Genomic DNA, 19,592 nt, shown 5'->3' with positions numbered 1-19,592 from the left:
GGCCGGCAGGGTGACTCTGGAGCCTCGTGGTGAGGGACAGGGTGAGGCAGCCGTCTCTCCCGGGTTGCCTTGAATGGGACGCAGACCCACCTAACCAGGCTGAACAGGTATTTCTTCTTCTCTGCTGGACACAAGAAACACTGTTCCCTGTTTGCACTTGCCGGTGCTTTGCAGGCACAGTGCTGGGGACAAGATGTCCCGAGAGAGAAGGAAGACGAGGTGACTCCTCCTCCAAGAGCCCCAGCTATCTAACGTAGCCCCATGAGGGAGATGGGCAGGCATGGCTCACCCAGTTTGATAACTGAGGACACAGCCCAGAGCCATGACAGGCCTGCCCAAGGTCACTCAGCGGTGAGTGATAGAGAATGGCCACGGGACAGATACTCTCTCTTCTCCCAGCAGCTGGATGTGCCCTTCTCCCTACCCTCAGTTGGGGCTCCTTCACCTTCTAGTTTCCGGCTTCCTTTTCTCTCATCTCTTATCCAGTGGCCTTGTCTCTCTTCGTGGACAGTCACATTCTCCTTGCTCATGCTTTGCGCCTCCTCCAGCCTGTGGGGCCCAGTGACATTTTGAGAGCCCTCGTGGATGGTGGGGCCAGGCAAGATCCTCAAGGTTCCCGGTGTCAGTGAGTGGAGAACTCACCTCGCAGAAGGGAAGGAGGCCCCGTGTACCCACGGGGAGTGGAACTGCCTGGGAGGCTCCCCTCAGTTCTCCTGCAGTAGGCAGTGTGCTTCTCATCAAGTCCTGGGTCCTGGCCTGGTGGCCATTCTGTCCTGGCCCCCTGAGCTGGGATTTCCCTTCTGACATTGCACTGACACGCAGACCCTTCCCATCCTTTGTCAGTCACATGGCAGGGGCTCAATACGTGTTTAGAGGAAGGATGAGGAAATCAGTAAAGTCTGCCACTCTGGGAACATTCGTTCCAGTTGGAGAGACCAAATAGGGTGGTATCAGTGAGTCTCTCTACAGTTCAGTATGAATTGCATGGTCCAGACTCTCTGTGTAGCTGGACTATGGAGATGGGAGAAATCCACACAGCGGGGTGCTCAGCAAGGGCTTCAGGGGGAAGGGCTGCAGGTGGGCCTTGGGGAGGCGCTGAGAGAGAGTCAGGCCTTAGTGTGATCAAGTGGCATAGGAATGCACTCCTGTATTTAGGCTAAGAGATGACTTGAACGCCTCTTTGGTGGGGAGGAGCTGGAAACTAGGGGCTTGACTTGTTATCCAGTAGCTTCCTTGCTCACACCCCGCAGGAGCTCCGTTCTGGCTTTATGCTGCCCACCTGCAGCGCTCCTTAGCGTTGGGCCTGACCATGTGCCCTGGGCTCCTGGCCAAAGTGACCAGTGAAGTCCCTGAAGGGGCTGTAAGATTTTCCTGTGGCCACTGTCACAAAGTCCCACAAGCTGGGAGGCTTACAAGAGAAATTTAATCTCTCACAGTTCTGGAGGCCAGTAGCCTAAATCAAGGTGTCGGCAGGGCCGTGCCTCCCTCGAAAGCCTCGAAGGAAGAATGTGTTCCACGCCTCTCTCTTAGCTGCTTGTGTTGCCTGCAATCCTTGGCCTTCTGGGCTTGCAGGTGTGTCCCTCTGTCTCGCTCTGTCTGTGTCCCTTTCCCCCTTCTTATAAGGACAGCCGTCATTGGCTTGAGGGCCCACCCTCATCCACTCTGCCCTCACCTTGGTCGCACCTGCAAGGAACTCATTCCCAAGTAAGGTCCCATCACTGGTACTTGGGAGTCAGGATGCACTCCAGCCCACAGCATGTGCCTAGAGCTGTTGTTTCACTTGCCTCCAAATCCCTCTACCTAGTAAAGTCTCTGCCGCCCCCCTCAAGTCTCTGGGGGACTGGGGTGTGGGCAGAGGCCACCCCACTCATGCTGTCAGAGCGCCTTCCTGCACATGCAGGGCACACAGTAGGACGGACGCTCTTGCCGTTCAAGACCAGGTCTTACTCTGCAGGGGCTGAAGCCTTGGATAGAAATGCTGCTTCTCCCTGTTTCAGGGCTGGGTGGTGAGGAGTAGAGGGTGTCTTTCTGGGCAGGAGTGAGAGGGAAGACAACTGCAGATTTCCTTTTCTCAGGGATGCAGGATGTTGGCTGTGGAAGGACCCTTCAAGGGCTTCTGCGTGAGAGCAGTGAGACCTGCCGGAAAGGGCCCCCACCCTGTCCTTAGTTCTGGGGCAGAGCCTGGCCCCCCTGCTCAGGAGCTCTGTGATCTTGGGCAAGTAGCTTCTCTGAGTCTCAGCTTCCTCCTCTGTAATGTGGGATAGTAACAACAATTGCTTGTCACATCTCAAAAGAGTTCAGATCTCAGTGTTTGTGAGGATTGAATGATAAATGGATGAATGAGGAAGTATCTTTTCTTAAATCATTTTTTTATGGTGGTAAATTATACATTGCATAAAGCTTCCCACTTTAACTATTTTTGAGCATGCAGCTCAGTGGAATTAAGTATATTCACGTTGTTGTGCTACCAACATCATCATCCCTCTCCAGAACTTGTTCATCTGCCCAGACTGTGAAAATGTCTTTATGAAGAACACTTTCTATTCACTTGATAAATAAGGAAACTGAGTCCCAGAGATGTAAGGGCTTGCCCGAGTCACCCCGTGAACTAGGGGTACAGCTGAAGTGAGAACCCTGGTCCCCGGCCAGTTAGGTTGGTGCTCATCTTCTGTCTCCCACACCTCTGTGTGAGGCATCCTTGGGTTGAATTCCCCTGGAGAGCTTCCTCTCCGCCAAACTGCACCCCAGGACAAACCAGAATGTGTCCCATGGTGGGACACACACAGCTGTCTGCTCTGAGGGTGTACCTCTCAACCTCTTGTCTCTACCCACTCTTTTCTCAGATGGGACAGAGCTCCAGTGGAGGACCAGGGGGGCTGAATTTGGGGCACCCTTTGGGATGGCTTCGTGAGGTTACCTTATGGTGTGGAGAGAGTGGGGGCAGGGAGTCAAGGGCTGGGTTCTGGCTCTTCCTGTAGCTACCACAGCCTTTTCACTGAGCACCTATTTGTTGAGGTCCTACTGTAGGCCCATCATTGGGAAAATACCAGTGAACAAGACCTTATTCCTCCCTGCTTGGAGCTGCTATGAGACACAAATGGTATGATACATGAGGACCCCATGGCAAAGGGCACTCATCTATAGGAAGTGATGACAGGGCGTGAGGGGGAGGTGAAATGGCCGTCCCCACCCTGATGGGAGCCGGGTGCTGGGGAACGTTAGACTTGGGTGCCCTGGGCTCCATGGGACCTTCCACATCAGGTGCTGGATACAGACCCGGGTCAGAGAGCATCTGCCTTCAGGCGGCTCATGGTCAAGGATGGAGGTGCCCAGGTGGTTATGAAGCAGTATCATGGGTGCCAACAGGGGGGAAGAGGTGACGGCAGGTGATATCACCAGGGGAAGAAAGGGCTGATTCTGCCCTCGTGGGACAGGGAAGCAGAGGGAGGGCCAGTAGGGGAGGCTTTGCTCTGACCCGATTCAGAAGAGGCCAGTCAAGAAAGCCCACAGATGTCTCACCCTAGGGGATCTTTTTTTTTTTTACCTGCCTGGCGGCTGGCTCCCATCACCCTCAGATGGATCCTGTGAGGTGGCACATTTTGTGGGCAGGAAGAGTGATGTGTTGAAGGCCTTGGGCAGGAGTGTGGCCAAGCAGAGAGCAGAGCCCACTTTCCTGCCTCGGTCCTGGGCATTCTTGGCAAACCCACCCCAGGTTCTCTCTGTGCTCCTCTGACTGAAAGGTCCAGCCAGAGCCCACCATGCCTCAGCTGTGTCCCTGGCTCTCCAGGAAGTCCTGCCCTCAAGGAGCTCCCAGCCCGAACCCCCCAAAGCCTTGGGTCCCCCATATTTGTCCTCTCCATCTTCCTAGCTTCTTCCCACCCTGGGGACCTGCGGGGAGGAGCCTCCCCATCGCAGACAGGGTGGGAAGACAGCCAGACTAACCGGTTCCCTCTGTTTGGTCTTCTCCTGACACCAGGTCCCGGCTGGCTGACTTCCACGCCAATTGTCGTGCCTCCTACCAGACGCTCACCAGCTGCCCTGCCGACAATTACCAGGCGTGTCTGGGCTCATACGCCGGCATGATTGGTAAGCTGCCCCCGTGTACCTGGGCTCGGGGTGCCTCCTGGTTGCCCGCTCCCCTCTTCCCTCTCCCCGCGGGCAGGGCGCCCGGCTCAGGGCCAGAGGGTGGACAACCTGAGCTCGCTCTTCTCTGCAGTGGGAAAGCAGAAGAGAGGTCAGCCCTTGATCATGGGTGGAGGGGTGCCCTGGGGTCTTATAAGGCTTTTGAAATGAGAAATTAACGTTTATTGCATGGTTCAGACATTCCAGGTGCTGCGCTGAGCTGTATATACCGACTGTCTTATTTTAATTCTCACACCAGTGCTTGCTAGGGAGGGGTTGGTATCTCCATCCTATAGATGGGGAAACAGGCTTAGAGAGGTTGAGTAACTTGCGCAGGTTCACCTAGCTAGTAAATGTTGGCTCTGGGATCTACATCCAGGATGCGGACCTTAGTCTCCCTGGCTCTAGACCACACGCTCTGCTGGTGAAGAATGCAAAGGCCCACACTCCAGGAAGCAGGGCAGGGGAGGCTCCTGGACACCTCCTCTGCTGTCTTGCTCTGTCCTCGGTGTCCGCACCCCTCTGCCCCCTGTGGTCATGGTCCCCTGGTCACAGGGCTAGTCATGCTCAGAGTATGTTTGTGAGTAGGGGTGTGTGTGTGTGTTTGAGGGGGCAGGTCGGAGGGAGGGGGTGTTCCCTTTTAAGCTGCTTCTCTGTCTGGGGCCCAGGGCCCAAAGAGAAGACCTCACCGTTCCTCTCTCCTTTGCCTTCCCTTTCTCCCTGCCCAGGGTTTGATATGACACCCAACTACGTGGACTCTAGCCCCACTGGCATCGTGGTGTCCCCCTGGTGCAGTTGTCGTGGGAGTGGGAACATGGAGGAGGAGTGTGAGAAGTTCCTCAGGGACTTCACTGAGAACCCGTGCCTCCGTAAGTCCTACCACCTCCTCCCCATGCCCCTTGAGTCCCAGAGGGGCCCTGCACAGCTGCCTTAGCCATCCCCTTCTTTCTCCGCCGGGATGCTCAGCAGGATGTATGGGGCTTCCCCAGCAACCGACAGAGACCTTGGGTTTTGTGCTCTTGGAGACTCCATCCTCCTGAATGGTCAGTAGGCCAGCCTCAGTTTACCACTGGAGGTCTTGAACCTATGTCAAGTCAGGGTCAAAAGTTTCTGGTCTGTTATCCTGACAGCTTCAGCCTTCTTGGCATTTGTCACTTGTCCCTTTAAGGATCCATTCCCCCTTAGAATTGGTGAGTTTCTTTTCAAGTCTTCGGACTGCTATTCAAAAGGCTAGAGAGAGAGGTTGGCTGCAAGTCCCACCTGCCTTGATCTGCCCCGTCTGACAGCCTTGCCTCCCACCCACTTGAAAATCTCCTTCCTCCCTCCCTCTGTCCTTTCTTCCTTCCCTCCATCAGTCCATCCTCTTTTTCTTTGTCGCACTGGGGATTTAGAGAGATGAGTCACAGTGCCCGTCATTGAGAAGCTCACAGTCTCATGGAGGTACACCATCAGGGGGTCACTATGATCACAGGACAGGGTGAATGCTGCTAGGGTGGAGGTCTGCACCGGGCTCTTCAGGAGTCCAGACCGGTGATACCAGTCAACCCAGAGAAGAAGGCCCTGGAAGCTTCTCAGAGGCTGGCGCATTGAGGGACGGTGGGCATCTGTCAGCTGACGAGACAGGGAGGGCATGCCAGTCCACCTTGGGCAGAGGTGGCTTATAGGAACTGCAGACCACTTAGTCTTGCTAGAGAGCGTGAGGATGCCCGGAGTTAGCCAGACAGGGAGGGAGAGTCCTCCTCACGAAGGGCCTTGCAGTCCTAAAGATGTTAGAATCTTGTAGTCCTGCAGGTGGTGGAGATGGTGGTGCAGGCCACCGAAGGGGCGGCAGCAGGTGGCACTGTGCCAGATCCGCATTGCAGAAGGCCCACTCTCTGGTTCTGGTGTGGAGGGGTAGGGATGTGGTTCTGACAGGTGACCCAACACAAGTCTGCCCAGAGGGCAGAGACCTGCTCACAGAGAGGACAGTGTGATTGAAGCAGAGCAGTGGCCGGGAGGGGAGAGGGGAGATGGAGTAGATAGATCTTTAGGAGGTGGGCTTCACTGGTGGCAAGTGGGCGGTTGGGGAGGCACAGTGTGGGACCTGGGTGGGAGAGTTGACCCCTCCAAGACTGTTCACATGGCCAGAAAGTGGTGATGCAATGGGAGGAGCGATGCCTAGTTGGGGCGTAGACATGATGACCTTGAGGTGCGTCTCAGACTTAGAGGTAGAGATGCCTGTAGGCACTTTGTTCCAGGATCAAGTCCTAGGGACAGTTTAGTCCTCAGTGCATTGGTGCTAATGGTGTGGGAGTGGGTGAGGTCACCCTGGGAGGAGGGCTGAGTCGGGGGCTCCTGGAATGCCAGCAGTGGGACCTGGAGCCAGGAGAACCTGTGCTGGAGCCAAGGGGGGTTTGGGCGGGTGGGGGATTGGTATGGGAGAGTGGTCTGCAGCACTGGGTACCCCAGGCCCAGGCTGCTGCCTCCTTCCAGGCTCTCCATATCCACTGCCTCTGTTCCCTTCCTCTTCCACATTTCTTTCTCTTGTGGTTTCTTTGTCTTCTCCAACCTCCCTCTTGCTGTTTTCTTTTCTACATGTGAGATGTCAGTAGTGTCTGAAAAGGAGTTCTGGAGAAGTTAAGTTAGGACAAGCCACAGCCTGCCCCCAGCTCTGGGTTGTTCCTGAGAAGGCGGCCTTGGGATGTGAGGGGCAGCCCCCGAGTTCTCTGTGCCTACCTGCTCTCTCCCCCAACAGGGAATGCCATCCAGGCCTTTGGCAACGGCACAGATGTGAACCTGTCCCCTAAGAACCCCTCATTCCAGGCCACGCAGGCCCCTCGGGTGGAGAAAACACCTTCTTTGCCAGATGACCTCAGCGATAGCACCAGCCTGGGGACCAGCGTCATCACCACCTGCACATCTGTCCAGGTGAGGGGACGTGGCTCTGCAGCTGGGGAAAAGGAGCTGGGGGCAGGCTGAGGGCCTAGAGAAGCACCATGACACCAGAGGTGGGGGTGGGACATGAGCAAACTGGGGGCCAGGGGCCGGGTATGCGAGTTCCTCCCTTTGGATCGGGACCCCGAGGCAGGGAGGAGCTGTTGGGGGCTAGTTTTTTGTGTAGACCTTCCCTAGGCATTCACCTTACAAGCGTGAAGCCCCTGTCCTATCAGAGGATTGTGCTAGATGCCATGGGGCTCCAGAGAAATGTAAGGGTTACCATTACGAACCATCTGCTAATTACCAGGTATTGTACTAGCAGATTCTCTACATATTTCATTGCATTTTCACACAGTGAGGTGTTGGTCTTCTTGTTTTACTCACGGGAAACTGGCCCAGGAGGGTTAGGCAGCATAACCAAGGTCACACAGCTGGTTAGTGGAATAAGATTTAAAACCTACGTCAGACTCCAGAACCCATGATGTTCATTTGTTTGTCCATCTGTCCATCCATCCATCCACCTAGCATGTGTTACGTATGCGTTGTGTGCCAGGATGAATGTGAGATGCAAGGGAGACGCTGGTGAATGAAACGGACACAGTCCTGAGTTTTGTGGCCCTTACGGTCTTGTCTGGGGTCAAACAAGTCAACGAGCATTGGGCATGGGCTGTGGTCAGTGCCACGACAGGGGACACGTGTGGCACCATGGGGGCACGTCATAGGGCTCCCCACTCAGCCTTTCTCCCTGCTGCTGACTGCCCTCAGGCCTTCGTGCCAGTGGCTACGCAGGTTCTTTGCTTAGGAGGTTGGTTCTAGTCAGAACACACACACACACACACACACACACACACACACACACACATACCACGTACACTTACATAACACACACGCATACATACTCACGGACACTCACACAACACACCCACACACACTCACACACACACTCAACTCACTTCTCAGCCCTCAACTCATGTATACACGTTCTCTCCCACAAACTCATACACACACATACATACACTTTCTTTCACACACACACCCCTAGAACAGAGTGTAAAAGAGGACCTCATGCAGAATATCAGCGCAGAGGAAGGACATCAGCGAGATTGAGAGTGGTGGGGTACAGTGGGGGAGTTGGGCCCAGAGTTGCCAAGAAGGTTGGGGGGCTCTGAAGTACAGTTGGGGGGCGGGGAGAGCAGGGCCTGGCTGTGAGGCAGTGAGGACACGGGTCTGAGGGGGTGGCCAGCTCATGGCACCCACAGAGGGTGTACAGCCGTGAGACTGTAGCTGACAGTGTCCTGCCGTGTACTTGAAATATGCTAAGAGAGTAAACCTTAGGCGTTCTCACCACAAAAAGGGAAAGAGAAGGCAAATGGTAAAGATGTGGAGAGATGGATACGTTGATTGGCTGTGAATATTTCACAGTATATGTATACGTATCTTGGGTCATCGGGTTGTACACTTTAAATATATACAATTTTTGATGGTCAGTTATAACCTCAGTAAAGCTGGAAAAACCCTCAGTGCCAGGATGAGGACTTGATCAGGGACAGGGCCTGGGGGAGGCGTTCTGGTGCCCTGGGACCCACTGTACCGTGGGAGCAGGTGTGGGTGCCCATCCTGGTTGGGAAGCCCACCCCCCTTCCCTCCTGGTGGGCTCCTCTGTGCTGTAACAGCTGACCTCCCAGGACCCTCGTGTCAGACTCAGGGTGGGCCCTTCTGTGCCCTGCACCCCTCCATGAGGTCACCCGTCCGGATCTGGGCTGAGGTGTTTCTGTCACCCTTGGGCAGCTCCTAATTACACTAGCCATGCATGACTGGCTGCCGGCAGGGGCTTGGGGCCTGCTGCACAAGTGCCACCTCAGTTTCATGCTAGAGTGCTGGGCAGCTCGTTGGTCAGGGCTGGGCTCCCTGTCAGGTGACCAGGCGCCGCCCTGGCCCCCATGTCCGTCGGGGCACCCCCAGCGTCCCTGAGTCCCTCGGGGCCGGCTTACATGGGGAGATGTGACTCAGCAGGTGGCTGCTGACCTTTCCCAGGATGCTTGCTGTGACTCACCGTGGGTGTAGAAGAGTTCAAGGCCGTGGCCTCCTGCCCCCACTGCAGCCTGCTCAGGGCCTGATGGCTGACTCTCCCCCCCAACCCCCCACCCCCTGTTTTCCCTCAGCAGTATGCTAAACTGTTGCCTGGTTTCTTTTAGCCTCAGCCTGGTTTTCTGCAGACTCACCATCTGGAGGCTGGTCTTACACTTGGTTTGATTCCAGTGGAGTTAATACACGATCTGCAGCTCAGCTAATGTACAGGGAAATGCTTGTGCACAGAGCAGTACTCCATGCTTGCTGGGTGTTATGGACGTTGGTGGGGGGTGGCTGGGCTGGGGAGGCCAACTGGCAGGGGGGTCCCCAGGCCTGGCCCCCGTGACCGCCCATTCACAGTCTAGTGACTAAGTCTCCGTGGGCAGGACAGCTGAGAATGGCCATTCCAGGAGAAAAGGAACAGATGCAGACCCTGGGGGGTGGGGTGAGGCAACCATCACGCCTGGTTCTCACTGAACCTGAAGGGGAAGGGCCCCTGCTTCTGTTTTCATCACGATCTTCAGTGAGCACCTACTACTCTGTGCCAGATGTTGGGAGTGCAGAGTGAATAAACCCTCCTCCCTGCCCTCCTTCCAGCTGGAGGCTTGTGTGGGTGGTTTGTTCCCTCCCCAGCTCGTACCCTCTCCCTCAGCTCTGCTGGCTTGGAAGGGCTCCGTGGTGGCCTTTGTGGAGGCTTTGGGAGTGACAGTCACCCACAGCTACAGAAGGGGGTCCCTGAGTGAGGGCAGAGACAGGAGGCTGAGGCCAGGGTGGGAGGGAGGGTGGAGGGGCTGTGCACCCCACACACCCCCTGGAGAGGGAGAGGCAAAGTCACTTTACTTATTTCTGTCTTCCTCCACATCAGTAGGCCCAGGCCCTTGGGGAAGCCTTTGGGACCCCCTTCACTGACCCAGAGATGGCAGCCAGTTGGGGACCCCACATAAGTGATTGAAACCCCAAAGGATAGAAGCTCGGCGAAGACAGTAACTTGTCCAGAGCCCCCCGCCCGCAGCTCCTAGACAGTCTTGGGTCCTCCTCCAGATCTGCTACCCTAGAGGGCTTTCCCATGGTGGGTGGCGGGGGTCTGCAGCTGGAAGAACTCTTGTCCACATCGTGGGGCTGCCGAGCAAAAACATGGGTGTCCACAGAGGAGCCAGGGGCTAGGAGGCCCCCGACTTGGCCCTGTGTCTGGGTATCCTGGATGCTGTTTTGAGTCCTGCTCTGTGCTTCCAGTCCTGACTGTAGCCCCCGCTCCAGGAAGCCCTGCCTGCCTGGGCTAGAACTTGGAGAAAGCATGGCAGGATCTGCAAAATGGTCTCTCCCTCTCCCTTCTGGCCTTGCCTATATGTGTGTACATACGCACACCCCTGCATGAGTTCCCTCCCTGATCTGAAGCCCAGCCATCCTGTCCCCTGGGGTAGGCCTGAGGGCTGTGGGGAGCAAGATGCTGGCCCGTGCACTTGTCAGTCCCTTGGAGCCAAGTGCCTGTCCTTCCTCTTTCTGCCTGGTGATTCCTGCTTGGATTCGCCTTTCGGGGTGTTCCCCCTGACTCTGCTCCTGCCTCGCCTCTCTTGAGCCCCCATCATGATGTGTTCGGCTCCCTCTTGCAGGTGCGTGTCCCTGAGGGACAGGGGCTGCCTCTCACCCTCTTTGTTGCCCTGCGTACCCTGGTGCTCAGTGCGTGGCACTGAGTGGGTGCTCCAGAGAGGCTGAGGGAGAGAACCCAGAGTCCCCAGTTCATGGGAACTTCCTGCTCCCCATTCTAGAACAGGCTCTGTGTGCGTTCTTGCTTGCAGGCAACTCTGCAGCTTCCCTTCTCACAGCTGCTGTCTGTGTGCCTGCCACGAGGGTAGGGAGGTGAAGAAGTCTTTCTGTGGAGGATCCATGAAGATTGTTTAGAAGGCTCTTCTGACACATGATGGGGCCTGGACCAGGGCGGTGCCGTGTGGATGGGGAGGCAGCAAGATTGGCAGTGGGCTCTTGCTTTCTCTGCTCATGGTTTGTTTCCAGAGTCCTTGGCATTCCCTGTGGTTTTCTCTCGGCCAGTTTGCAGGGACCCAGCAGATCACCTGGAGTCTTGCCTTTCCCCGGGGGCCGCAGGGCCCTGGCCACATAGTCTCCTTTGCTCTTTTTGTCCCTGCCAGCCAGTTTTGGCTCTTACCCTTGATACTTCCCATCACATGTGGGGGCATTAGAAATGCATTTGGAGGGGTTGATGCAAGCCCTGCTCATCACGCACCTACAAGAGGCTCAGCAGCCCTCAGACGCTTCTGTCCCCTCCTCATGCTGCCTGCTGTCGGGATGGGTCTCTCTGCCCAGGCCCGTGGGCATCAGAGAGGCCTGGCAGTGTGTCCGACAGTTCTGATGAACTAATATGGCTCCTTTCCGAGCTTTGAAAGACTTGAATGCAGTCCTTGTTTTCTTCCGTCGCTCTAGCTTCCCTTGTAGTCGTTTATTTATTTGTCCCTCAGGACCCTCATTCATTTATTCAACATGGATTCTTACCGCGTGTGACTCTGTTCCAGGCTCCGAGGCTGCCCAGCTCACTTGGGCAGTACCTTGGCCCCATGCTGGTAGGATGGGCACGATGCATGCTCAGATAGCTGGGGGAGGAAGCTGTCGGCACACCAGGAAGACTGAGAAAGTGATGTGGGATCCAGAGGAGGGAGGGCTGCTTTGGACTGGGAGTGGAAGCCGAGGACCCATGGGCCAAGTTAACCCCGCTGCTAGGCCTGGGAGAACAGGGAGGGCTGAGTATGTGGCGCTGTGGTATTGGAGTGGAGTGGGTGGGGGTGTCCGGGCGGAGGGGCATGTGGGAGCAAGGGCTCGTAGTCAGCATAGCACAGAACAGGTCCAGTAGGGAATCTGGCCTGCTACCTGTTGGGATAAATCAAGTTTTATTGGAACACAGTCACACCCCATTGTTTGCGTATTATCCATGTGCTACAGGCAGAGTTGCCTAAAATACTAACCAGGCCCTTTGCAGAAAATGTTTGCCTGCCCCCTGGTCTAGAGGAGCCATGGGCCCTGGGTTGGGTGAGAACACCGGGTACTTACGTGGGAAGGACGGATGTGAAAGCACTCTGATGAGCAGGCTGAGATGGGGAGTGTGGAAGGGCCGCTGAGGGCCTTTGACTGGGGACTGTGGTGGTGGGAAGATGAGCCCTGTGATCTGGGAAGGCCTCTACCTGGGACCGCAGGTAGACATTGGTTGGCAAGGGAGACATACCTGCAGACCTGTTTGATCTTTGTCACCGTTGACAGTCATAGGTAGGCAAGACAGGAGGGCTGGATGAGGGGGTGGCAAGGAGTAGAGGGGCAGAGGAGTGAGTTACTCGGTGGGCCAGCCAGGAGGGAGGCGGCCAAGGACACTGAGATCTGGCGCTGGGGCCAGGAACAGAAGCGGAGGACACAGTGTTGCCATGGATGCAATACTGGGCTTGGTCCCCAGCACCTAGGCCAGACTGGTAGGGCCCTGGGACTGCCAGACCCAGCTTTGGGGGTGGGGACAGAGGTGGGCAAGGAAGAGGAGGAAGATAGTAATTCCTTCCAACTGCCTGGGCAAAAACCCCTCTGGGAGAAATTTCTAGAAGGATGAACTCTGCCTTTGCTGCCATTCTCCCTGTGTCTGTGCCCCTTCCCCCAGTCAGGTCTCCCAGGGCTACCTGCTACTGCATCCTTCTGGAGGCAACGTGCAGTGCAGCCAAGGGCACAAAGTCCCTGTGTTTGCCTCCATGTCAGAGGGGTTTACCATTCAAGGGTCTGCCCCCTGCTGTCCTCGCAGCCCACACCTGTGCCTTTGGGACACCGTAGCCCGCACAGTCCCTGAGCTGGCCTTGAGGAGAGCAGAGGCTCAGGGTTGGGGTGGGGGTGGGGCAGGGGCCGAAGCAACTCACCTCTGTTCCCCTAAACTTGTTCCATAGGAGTCCAAGAAAACTGGGTGGGATGGGCATCACGGGCAGCCTTAGGGGGCACGGCCTCAGAGGGCAGCCTGCAGCCCGGCGGATTTGGGGAGGGAGGCAGCCTCTCTTGCTCCCATGTTCTTTACTGGCGCTGAGGTGACTGTGTGGATGTTTATTTCTCTCACTAGGGCGCTAGCAGGGCTGTGACTCATTCTTCTTTGGAACCCCTTGCGGGAGCCTTGGGGGAAAGTTAATGGTGGGCGAGAGAGGCAGTGGATTTGAGTCACCGGTGGTTTTGCCATTAGGTAGTGGAACCTTCTCTCTGCACCTCGCCCGTAGGCCGCTTTCAGAGAAGGTCAGCTGGTGGGCGAACCCCTGCCCTGCTGTGTGTGGCCACGGCTGGGTGAGGGCCTCAGGGTGGCCCCTGGGGAGATTGCTGCAGCCTTCACTGTCTGCTCTGTGTGTGCTGGAAGTCAGGTGCTCCTCTCCGGCTGGGGCAGAGGCTGCTCCTCTGGGGGTAGGGGCGGGGGAAGCCCCAGCTTCCAGCTGGCCCTGGGTTGCACCTGCCAGGCCCTTCCTGGGCCCTGCCTGCATTTCTCTCTCATAGGCCCTGCTTTAGGATACAAAGCTAAGCTTGGCTCAGCCTCGTGCCTCATGGCATTAAGGAGCCTTTACGGGTGTGCGGAGCCTTACTGTGCCATGCACCCTGTCCCGTGTAGTTGTCACAGTGGGCCAGTGAGGTACGTTGGTCTGTCCCTAGTTTACGGGTGACAAAACGGGCTACAGGAGATGAAGTGACTTGCCTGGCTCACTGGACGAACAAGGCTCGAGCCCAGGGCTCCGGCCTCTCGGGCTCCTCCTTCCTCAGGCCCAGGAGTGGTCCCGTGGGGTGGGCACCATGGATTAGGACCTTGGCTTGAGGTTTTATTATTTATCTGTGAGCGCGCAAGCCGGGGGGCGGCCGAGGCGGGGCGGGGAGCCCGACGCGGGGCTCCATCCCAGGACCCCGGGACCACGACTGAGCCACCCAGGCGGCCCATGGACCTCTGGCTTAAAAGGGACAGGCTGGACGGGTCTGTGAGGATAAAAGTCTGGGAGCTAGACCTCCGAGTGCCCGAAGGGAGTACTTCAGGACAGCAAGAGGACGCCCCGGGTGTCAGCGGGCGTTCGGCACACGTTCAGTGTCCGGCCGGCGGCCCGGAGCCTGCTGGACTGACTTGTCATTGGCTCAGAAGGGCTTAGGTCAATGCTGTGGATGATGGCTGCACCGTGGCTGACATGGGGCAGGGCACGGGTCCTGGCCCTGGTCTTCATGGAGGCCAGTCCTCCTCTCCCACCAGAGCCCCTGAGGCACCTGTCAGAGACCGCCCTGGGGTTGGATTGCCTTGGGGCTGGCCCAGGGAGCTGTGTCACTTTCTCATGTTAATGTGGGTCTGATGAGAGGATGGAGATTCCCCCTCTGCAGCTCCCTCTCCTTCTCTGTTACCTTCTTCCTCCTCTGCGCCCTCCCCTCCTCCCTGTTCCTGCCCCCTTCTCCCCCTGCCCCTTCTGCTCCCACCTGCTCCCCCCATCACCCTCCCTTCTGTGTGCTCCTTGGCTCCTAGGGTGTGCCTCTCCTTCTTCTCTCTACTCTCTTCCTCTCTCACTGACTTCTTTCCTCCTCCTCCTCCCCCCCCTTTTTCCTCAAATATTTGCCACCAGACCCCTCTCCTCTCTGCTTTTAAGAGGAGCCTGTCGAGTCCACTCACTCTGAGGGGCAAGTCCAGCCCCAGGCCAGTGGCTGCCGGGTGTCCACATTCAGATCTCACCTCCTCCCTGCCGGCTGAGCCCCTGGTCCCGGGGTGCCTGTGCTCCCCGGGCTTCCCCCCGCGTGGGGTGACCTGGGGCGCCACCCTCCAGAGCCAGCAGTGGCCGCGCCTGTGCCGAGGACCCTCACAACTGGCGTCCCAGCACAGCAGCTTGCCAGGCCTCAGAGGTCACTTAGTTTAGTTGTCTTCTCCTACCTTATTTTTTTTTTTTTTTGAAGCTGTAGACAGACTATTTTTAAGAATCATTTTTGTGTATAACTCCAACATATAAAACCAAAGCAGACTCGCTTTGGTTGGAATGGGGGTGAGGACGTTGAGCCTGACTCTGCTTCCACGCAGGCTGCATAGTTAGTGACACTGGGGGGAGGGGGCACACCGGAAAAAGACCTGTGTGGAGGGGACAGAGGCCTGCCAGACCTGGAGGCAGAGACAGTGGGGAGAGAATGCCAGGAGAAGCGGGGGCGGGGCCACGTGGTGCATGATGGCACAGATGCTGCGTGCGAGTTGCTCAGAGGGGTGCCTGAGGGTGGATTGCTGAAGAGGAGGGCAGTTGGATGGAAGACCGTGGTGACAGCACAGCCCCTAGGCGGAGTGGGCAGGCTCTGTCCCGCAGTGGCGTCCCACCGCCCTGGCTGGAGCTGCGCTTGGCGGGGGCGGTAGAATCCAGTCCTTGGGTTCCAGAGGGTCCTTCTGCCGGGGCAGAGGTGGGTGGCTTGGCCGGGCTGGATCTTGGCCCCTGAAGTCACTGACACCATAGGCTTGGACGAGATCTTCCTGGGTCAGGCCCCGGTTCCATTCCTGTTGTGCTCATCGTCACTGTGCTCACGTCTCCACCGTTGGTAGAGACTTTGATTTTGGCTGGCCTCTGCGTGACAGCTGGGGCCTTGTTTGGCTGACCAGATGCCCTGGGTGGTAGATTGCCTGTGATGTTTAAGGGATTATTGATACTTCTGGCCAAGAGCAGTGATTTAGGAATAATTTCTTGGGTTTCCCGGTGCTTTTGGTGGCCAGATTCCCCGCAAGTGCCTTGGGAACCAAGCCTTTCAAAGCCAGGGTAGAAACACCATGTCCCCCAGCTGGTTCCCATGGATCATTTTTGTGATGGTAACAAAGGACGGTTCCTCATGCACACCCTCTGGTCCCACATCCGAGTGGTTATGCCAGGAATAGAGAACCCTGGAATCATCAGCAAGCCAGCATTCCTTTCTCATTCCTCGCCTTGTCCCCCGAGCTCCCAGGTGCCACCCATCTGTTCAGAGAAGACTGGCCAGCACCTGGCCCTGTTGCCCGATGTCTTCCAGTGGCAGACATAACTAATCAATTACAGTTCTCTTCCCCACAAGCCCAGACAAGGGCTTAGGAGCTTTTTGGAGCTGGCACTTGGATCCCCGTTCTGATCTATGACATTCATTCATTGATTCATCCTTTTATGCATCTAGGAAAGCATTTACTGAGCTGATGTTACGGGCCAGACACTGCCCAATGCAAGGAAAAGAAGCCATGGTCCCTGCCTCGTCAAGAGGAGCTCTGAGCATAGTCGACAGACATGCAAATGGCTTCTTACTACATAATGCCTTAAGCTGGGGGGCAGAGTTAGCAATCTCTTCTCCAGGAGCCCAGGGGAGACAGGACCTAAGTGCTGATGGTGTGAGAAGCTGCCTGGGATTCAGCCAGCATCTTCTCATGCACCTTGTGCTTAATGATGTCAGTGGTGGGTGGCAGGGCCATGAAATATTTGGTCTCATTTGAGTCGTGGGACAAAGTCGGCCAGAGAGCCGGCTCTGGTGGCCCGTCCTTACTAGCACCTTCTCTTCCACAGGAACAGGGGCTGAAGGCCAATAACTCCAAAGAGTTAAGCATGTGCTTCACAGAGGTGAGTGAGGGGCAGAGTGGGGGGTGGGTGCAGGGTCCGGAAGGGGGTGTTTCTCGGGTAAGTCTCGGACTTGGAGCCCCCGGATGCCATTGCGTGGGCTGGGCTAGTTGAGCTTCTGACCCACCTAGATCGGGGTGGGCACTCACTCCTGGAGGTGCAGGCAGGGCTGTACCCGGGGCCCTCGGCTGTCTCCTTGGGTGAGACACAAGCAGCTGCTCGAGCAGAGGCTCTCTCAAGCCTTCCTGTCTCTTCATAACACCTGTCCTGAGCACCTGCTCTATGCTGGTTTTGTGATATTGAAGAGAGAGAGAGATGGAAAAAGACACAGTCCCTTCCTCGAAGGAGGCCCAACACAGGAGTGTATCTTTGACTACATCTATAGCGTGTGTGTAGGTATTTATATATGTATAAAAAGGAAAGAAAGCATAAGCTTCTCGAGGAGAGAGTTCAGACAGAGATGGGCAAGGAAGCTTCATGGAGCAGAGGGATTCAAAGTAATTTAGGAACAGGAAGAACAGAGCTTCTCCCCCCTCTCCTCTCAAGAAGCAGGTGCTTGGTGGACCCTGGGAACTTCTCCTTGAGATCTTAGTACCATGGCCCTCCTCCCTGGTCTGTGTCCATAGACCCCCTTCCTCACTTGGCAGCATCAGCCCCTTTTCCTGGGGGCTGCTGCCCTGGCTCCCGGAGCCCAGGGCTCGGCTCAGCCCCGTGGAGGCCCAGCTTCGTCTCCAGGCGAGCAGAAAGCAGGGCGCCCTGGGTGGGCCAGGAGGGCAGGGGCTCGAGGACTCTCCTTCTTGAGTCCTTTTCTTTGCCTGACCCCAGGCCTGCCGACTCATTTGGTTTTCTGTCTCTCGTTGTGTCTTTGTTTCTGTCCCCCCTTGTGCCATGGCCGCAGCTCACGACCAATATCATCCCAGGGAGTAACAAGGTGATCAAACCTAACTCAGGCCCCCGCAGAGCCATACCGTCGGCTGCCTTGACCGCTGTCTCCTTCCTGATGCTGAAGCTGACCTTGTAGGCTCTGGGAACCATGTCGGGAGATTTCTGGAAACTACACAGATGAGAACACCCGCCTGGCAAAATGGAAACACACACAGACACACACACACACACCTTGCAAAAAAATTTTTGTCCCCAACCTTGTCTCTGAACCTGTCTCCTCCCAGGTTTCTTCTCTGGAGAAGTTTTTCTAAACCAAACAGACAAGCAGGCGGGCAGCCAGAGAGCTGGCCCAGAGGTCCCTCGGCAAGGGAAACCCAGTGCTGAGGAAGGGGGCGAGGGTCTAGAAATGCCCTTCATTTTCTGCTGGTGTTTTCCTCTCTGCATCCTGCTGACATAAGAGACCAAGATGACAGCCCTGCAGCCCAAGGGACTTGTGGCTGTGCTGATGCGGACTGGGGGCAGCCAGCCACCCACTCCAGGGACCTGTGGGGGGCCTGGCAGAGGGCATCGGGCAGCGGCGCAGGGAGGCTGGCTGCTGGGGGTCCAGCCGGGTACCTTGGTATCCCCACTTGGCTTTGAGGATGGAGTTTATTTCACCCTCTCTGTCTGGGTTGAGTGGGTCTGCGTCTGACCTGGGAACCCCCAGCGATGCCTGTGGAGGGTGTGGCACCGGGCTCCCCGACTGTGGCTGGAGGCAGGGCTGGGGCCGGCTCCAGGGAGCTTGGGGGCTCAGCCCTCCCAGGACATCCCCTTGGGCAGAGGGAGCAAAGCTTGGGCACCAGCTCAAGGCTGATGCTTCCTCCTCCGTGGCAGGAATTTTGAAATCAAAGAGAAATGATCCTTTGTTGGCCCTTTTGGTTTCTTGTGGGTCCATTTGGTGGGTCTCCCCCCTCCCCCGCCCCAGGGAAAGGGGTCCCCGAGGCGGCAGAGAAGAGCCTGGTGGGACTCCTGCTGGTGCAGTGCTCTGGGGGCTATGGCTCCCTCTTCCTCTTTTCCACATTCTCTCATTTCCCAGACGAACGCCAACCGTATGTACGTAACGCGACTCTTTTCTCAACATATATGTATATACACATCCGTATATATATATCGTGTGGTTTCCCGTTTTTTCCTTTTTTTAAGAAGCAGAACTATGGAAATAATACCCCCACAGATGAGCGAAAATGTATTATTGTAAAGTTTATTTTTTTTAATAATGTTGTCTATAATGGGAAAAAAAACGGAGATTGCCTTCCTGTGTCTCTGCCCCCGTTGGGCTGAGTGGGCTGTGGAGGGGGGTTCCTGATCCGTATTCATACTTAGCCAAGGCTCCAATAAACATACTAGGAAGCAGTTTGCCTTCTGCCTCACTCCGGGCGTGCTTTCTCCCCCTATTTTGTTCTTGGCCCAGTGCCACCTCTTGGCCGCTTACCTGGGCTCTTGACGGGCCTTGGGGACAGTGTGTGTTACGTGTGTGTGCACACGTGTCTCCATCTGTCATGTGTCTTCGGTGGGGGTGAGGGAGCTCTTTTAGGAGATGATTTTCCACTTGGTGCATCTCGGCATCCCGGCTCTGCTGAGCCTGCTGGGCCCTTCTTCACCCATCCTCTCCTGCCCCCCATTACCAATCAGTGCCAATGTCCCTTGGACCCAGCCTTGACGAGAAAGAAAGCAGCCATGGGGTTGGAGGACCAGGAGACAACTTGACCTTGACGCCTCGGGTCTGTTTGGGTTTTAAGGCTGCCTGGGTGGTCCTATTAAGTGGCCCTGTTGGTGTTACGTAGAGTGAGGTGGTATATTCCCAGTGGGACTCCTGGTTTATGTAAGGTATGTGACTGAGAAGGCAGGGACCCGGCCTTCTGGATCCCGTCAGAAAAGGAAGACGACTGTGGTCCATCTCTTCTTCTCTTTTTCTCCGTTTACTGCCCAGGCTCCACCTGGACCCTGGGCCTGCCATATTCTCCTGGAGAGATTCTCCCT

At 56.4% G+C, this 19,592-nt stretch overlaps 1 protein-coding gene across 3 annotated transcripts in view; it reads left to right on the top strand.

The window, feature by feature from the left end:
* The window catches only part of GFRA2 (GDNF family receptor alpha 2), an 81,440-nt gene extending 62,475 nt beyond the window's left edge, over positions 1-18,965 (top strand). For 2 of the 3 annotated variants that reach the window (XM_028114413.2, XM_028114409.2), the window contains exons 5-9: positions 3,977-4,086; positions 4,851-4,991; positions 6,857-7,029; positions 16,638-16,691; positions 17,587-18,965. In XM_028114413.2, the coding sequence (XP_027970214.1) occupies positions 3,977-4,086; positions 4,851-4,991; positions 6,857-7,029; positions 16,638-16,691; positions 17,587-17,709 (601 nt within the window). In that variant the 3' untranslated portion in view covers positions 17,710-18,965. The remainder of the gene's footprint in view (positions 1-3,976; positions 4,087-4,850; positions 4,992-6,856; positions 7,030-16,637; positions 16,692-17,586) is intronic. The other variant, XM_028114411.2, reaches the window with a different exon arrangement.
* Positions 18,966-19,592: the final 627 nt, after the last annotated feature.

The sequence above is a fragment of the Eumetopias jubatus genome, unplaced genomic scaffold (genome assembly GCF_037043125.1).
Source record: "Eumetopias jubatus isolate StellerSeaLion01/CBP00866 unplaced genomic scaffold, mEumJub1_p1.0 scaffold_2, whole genome shotgun sequence".
NCBI classification, from domain to species: Eukaryota; Metazoa; Chordata; class Mammalia; order Carnivora; family Otariidae; genus Eumetopias; species Eumetopias jubatus.
This window is presented reverse-complemented; position numbering and strand designations above follow the sequence as displayed.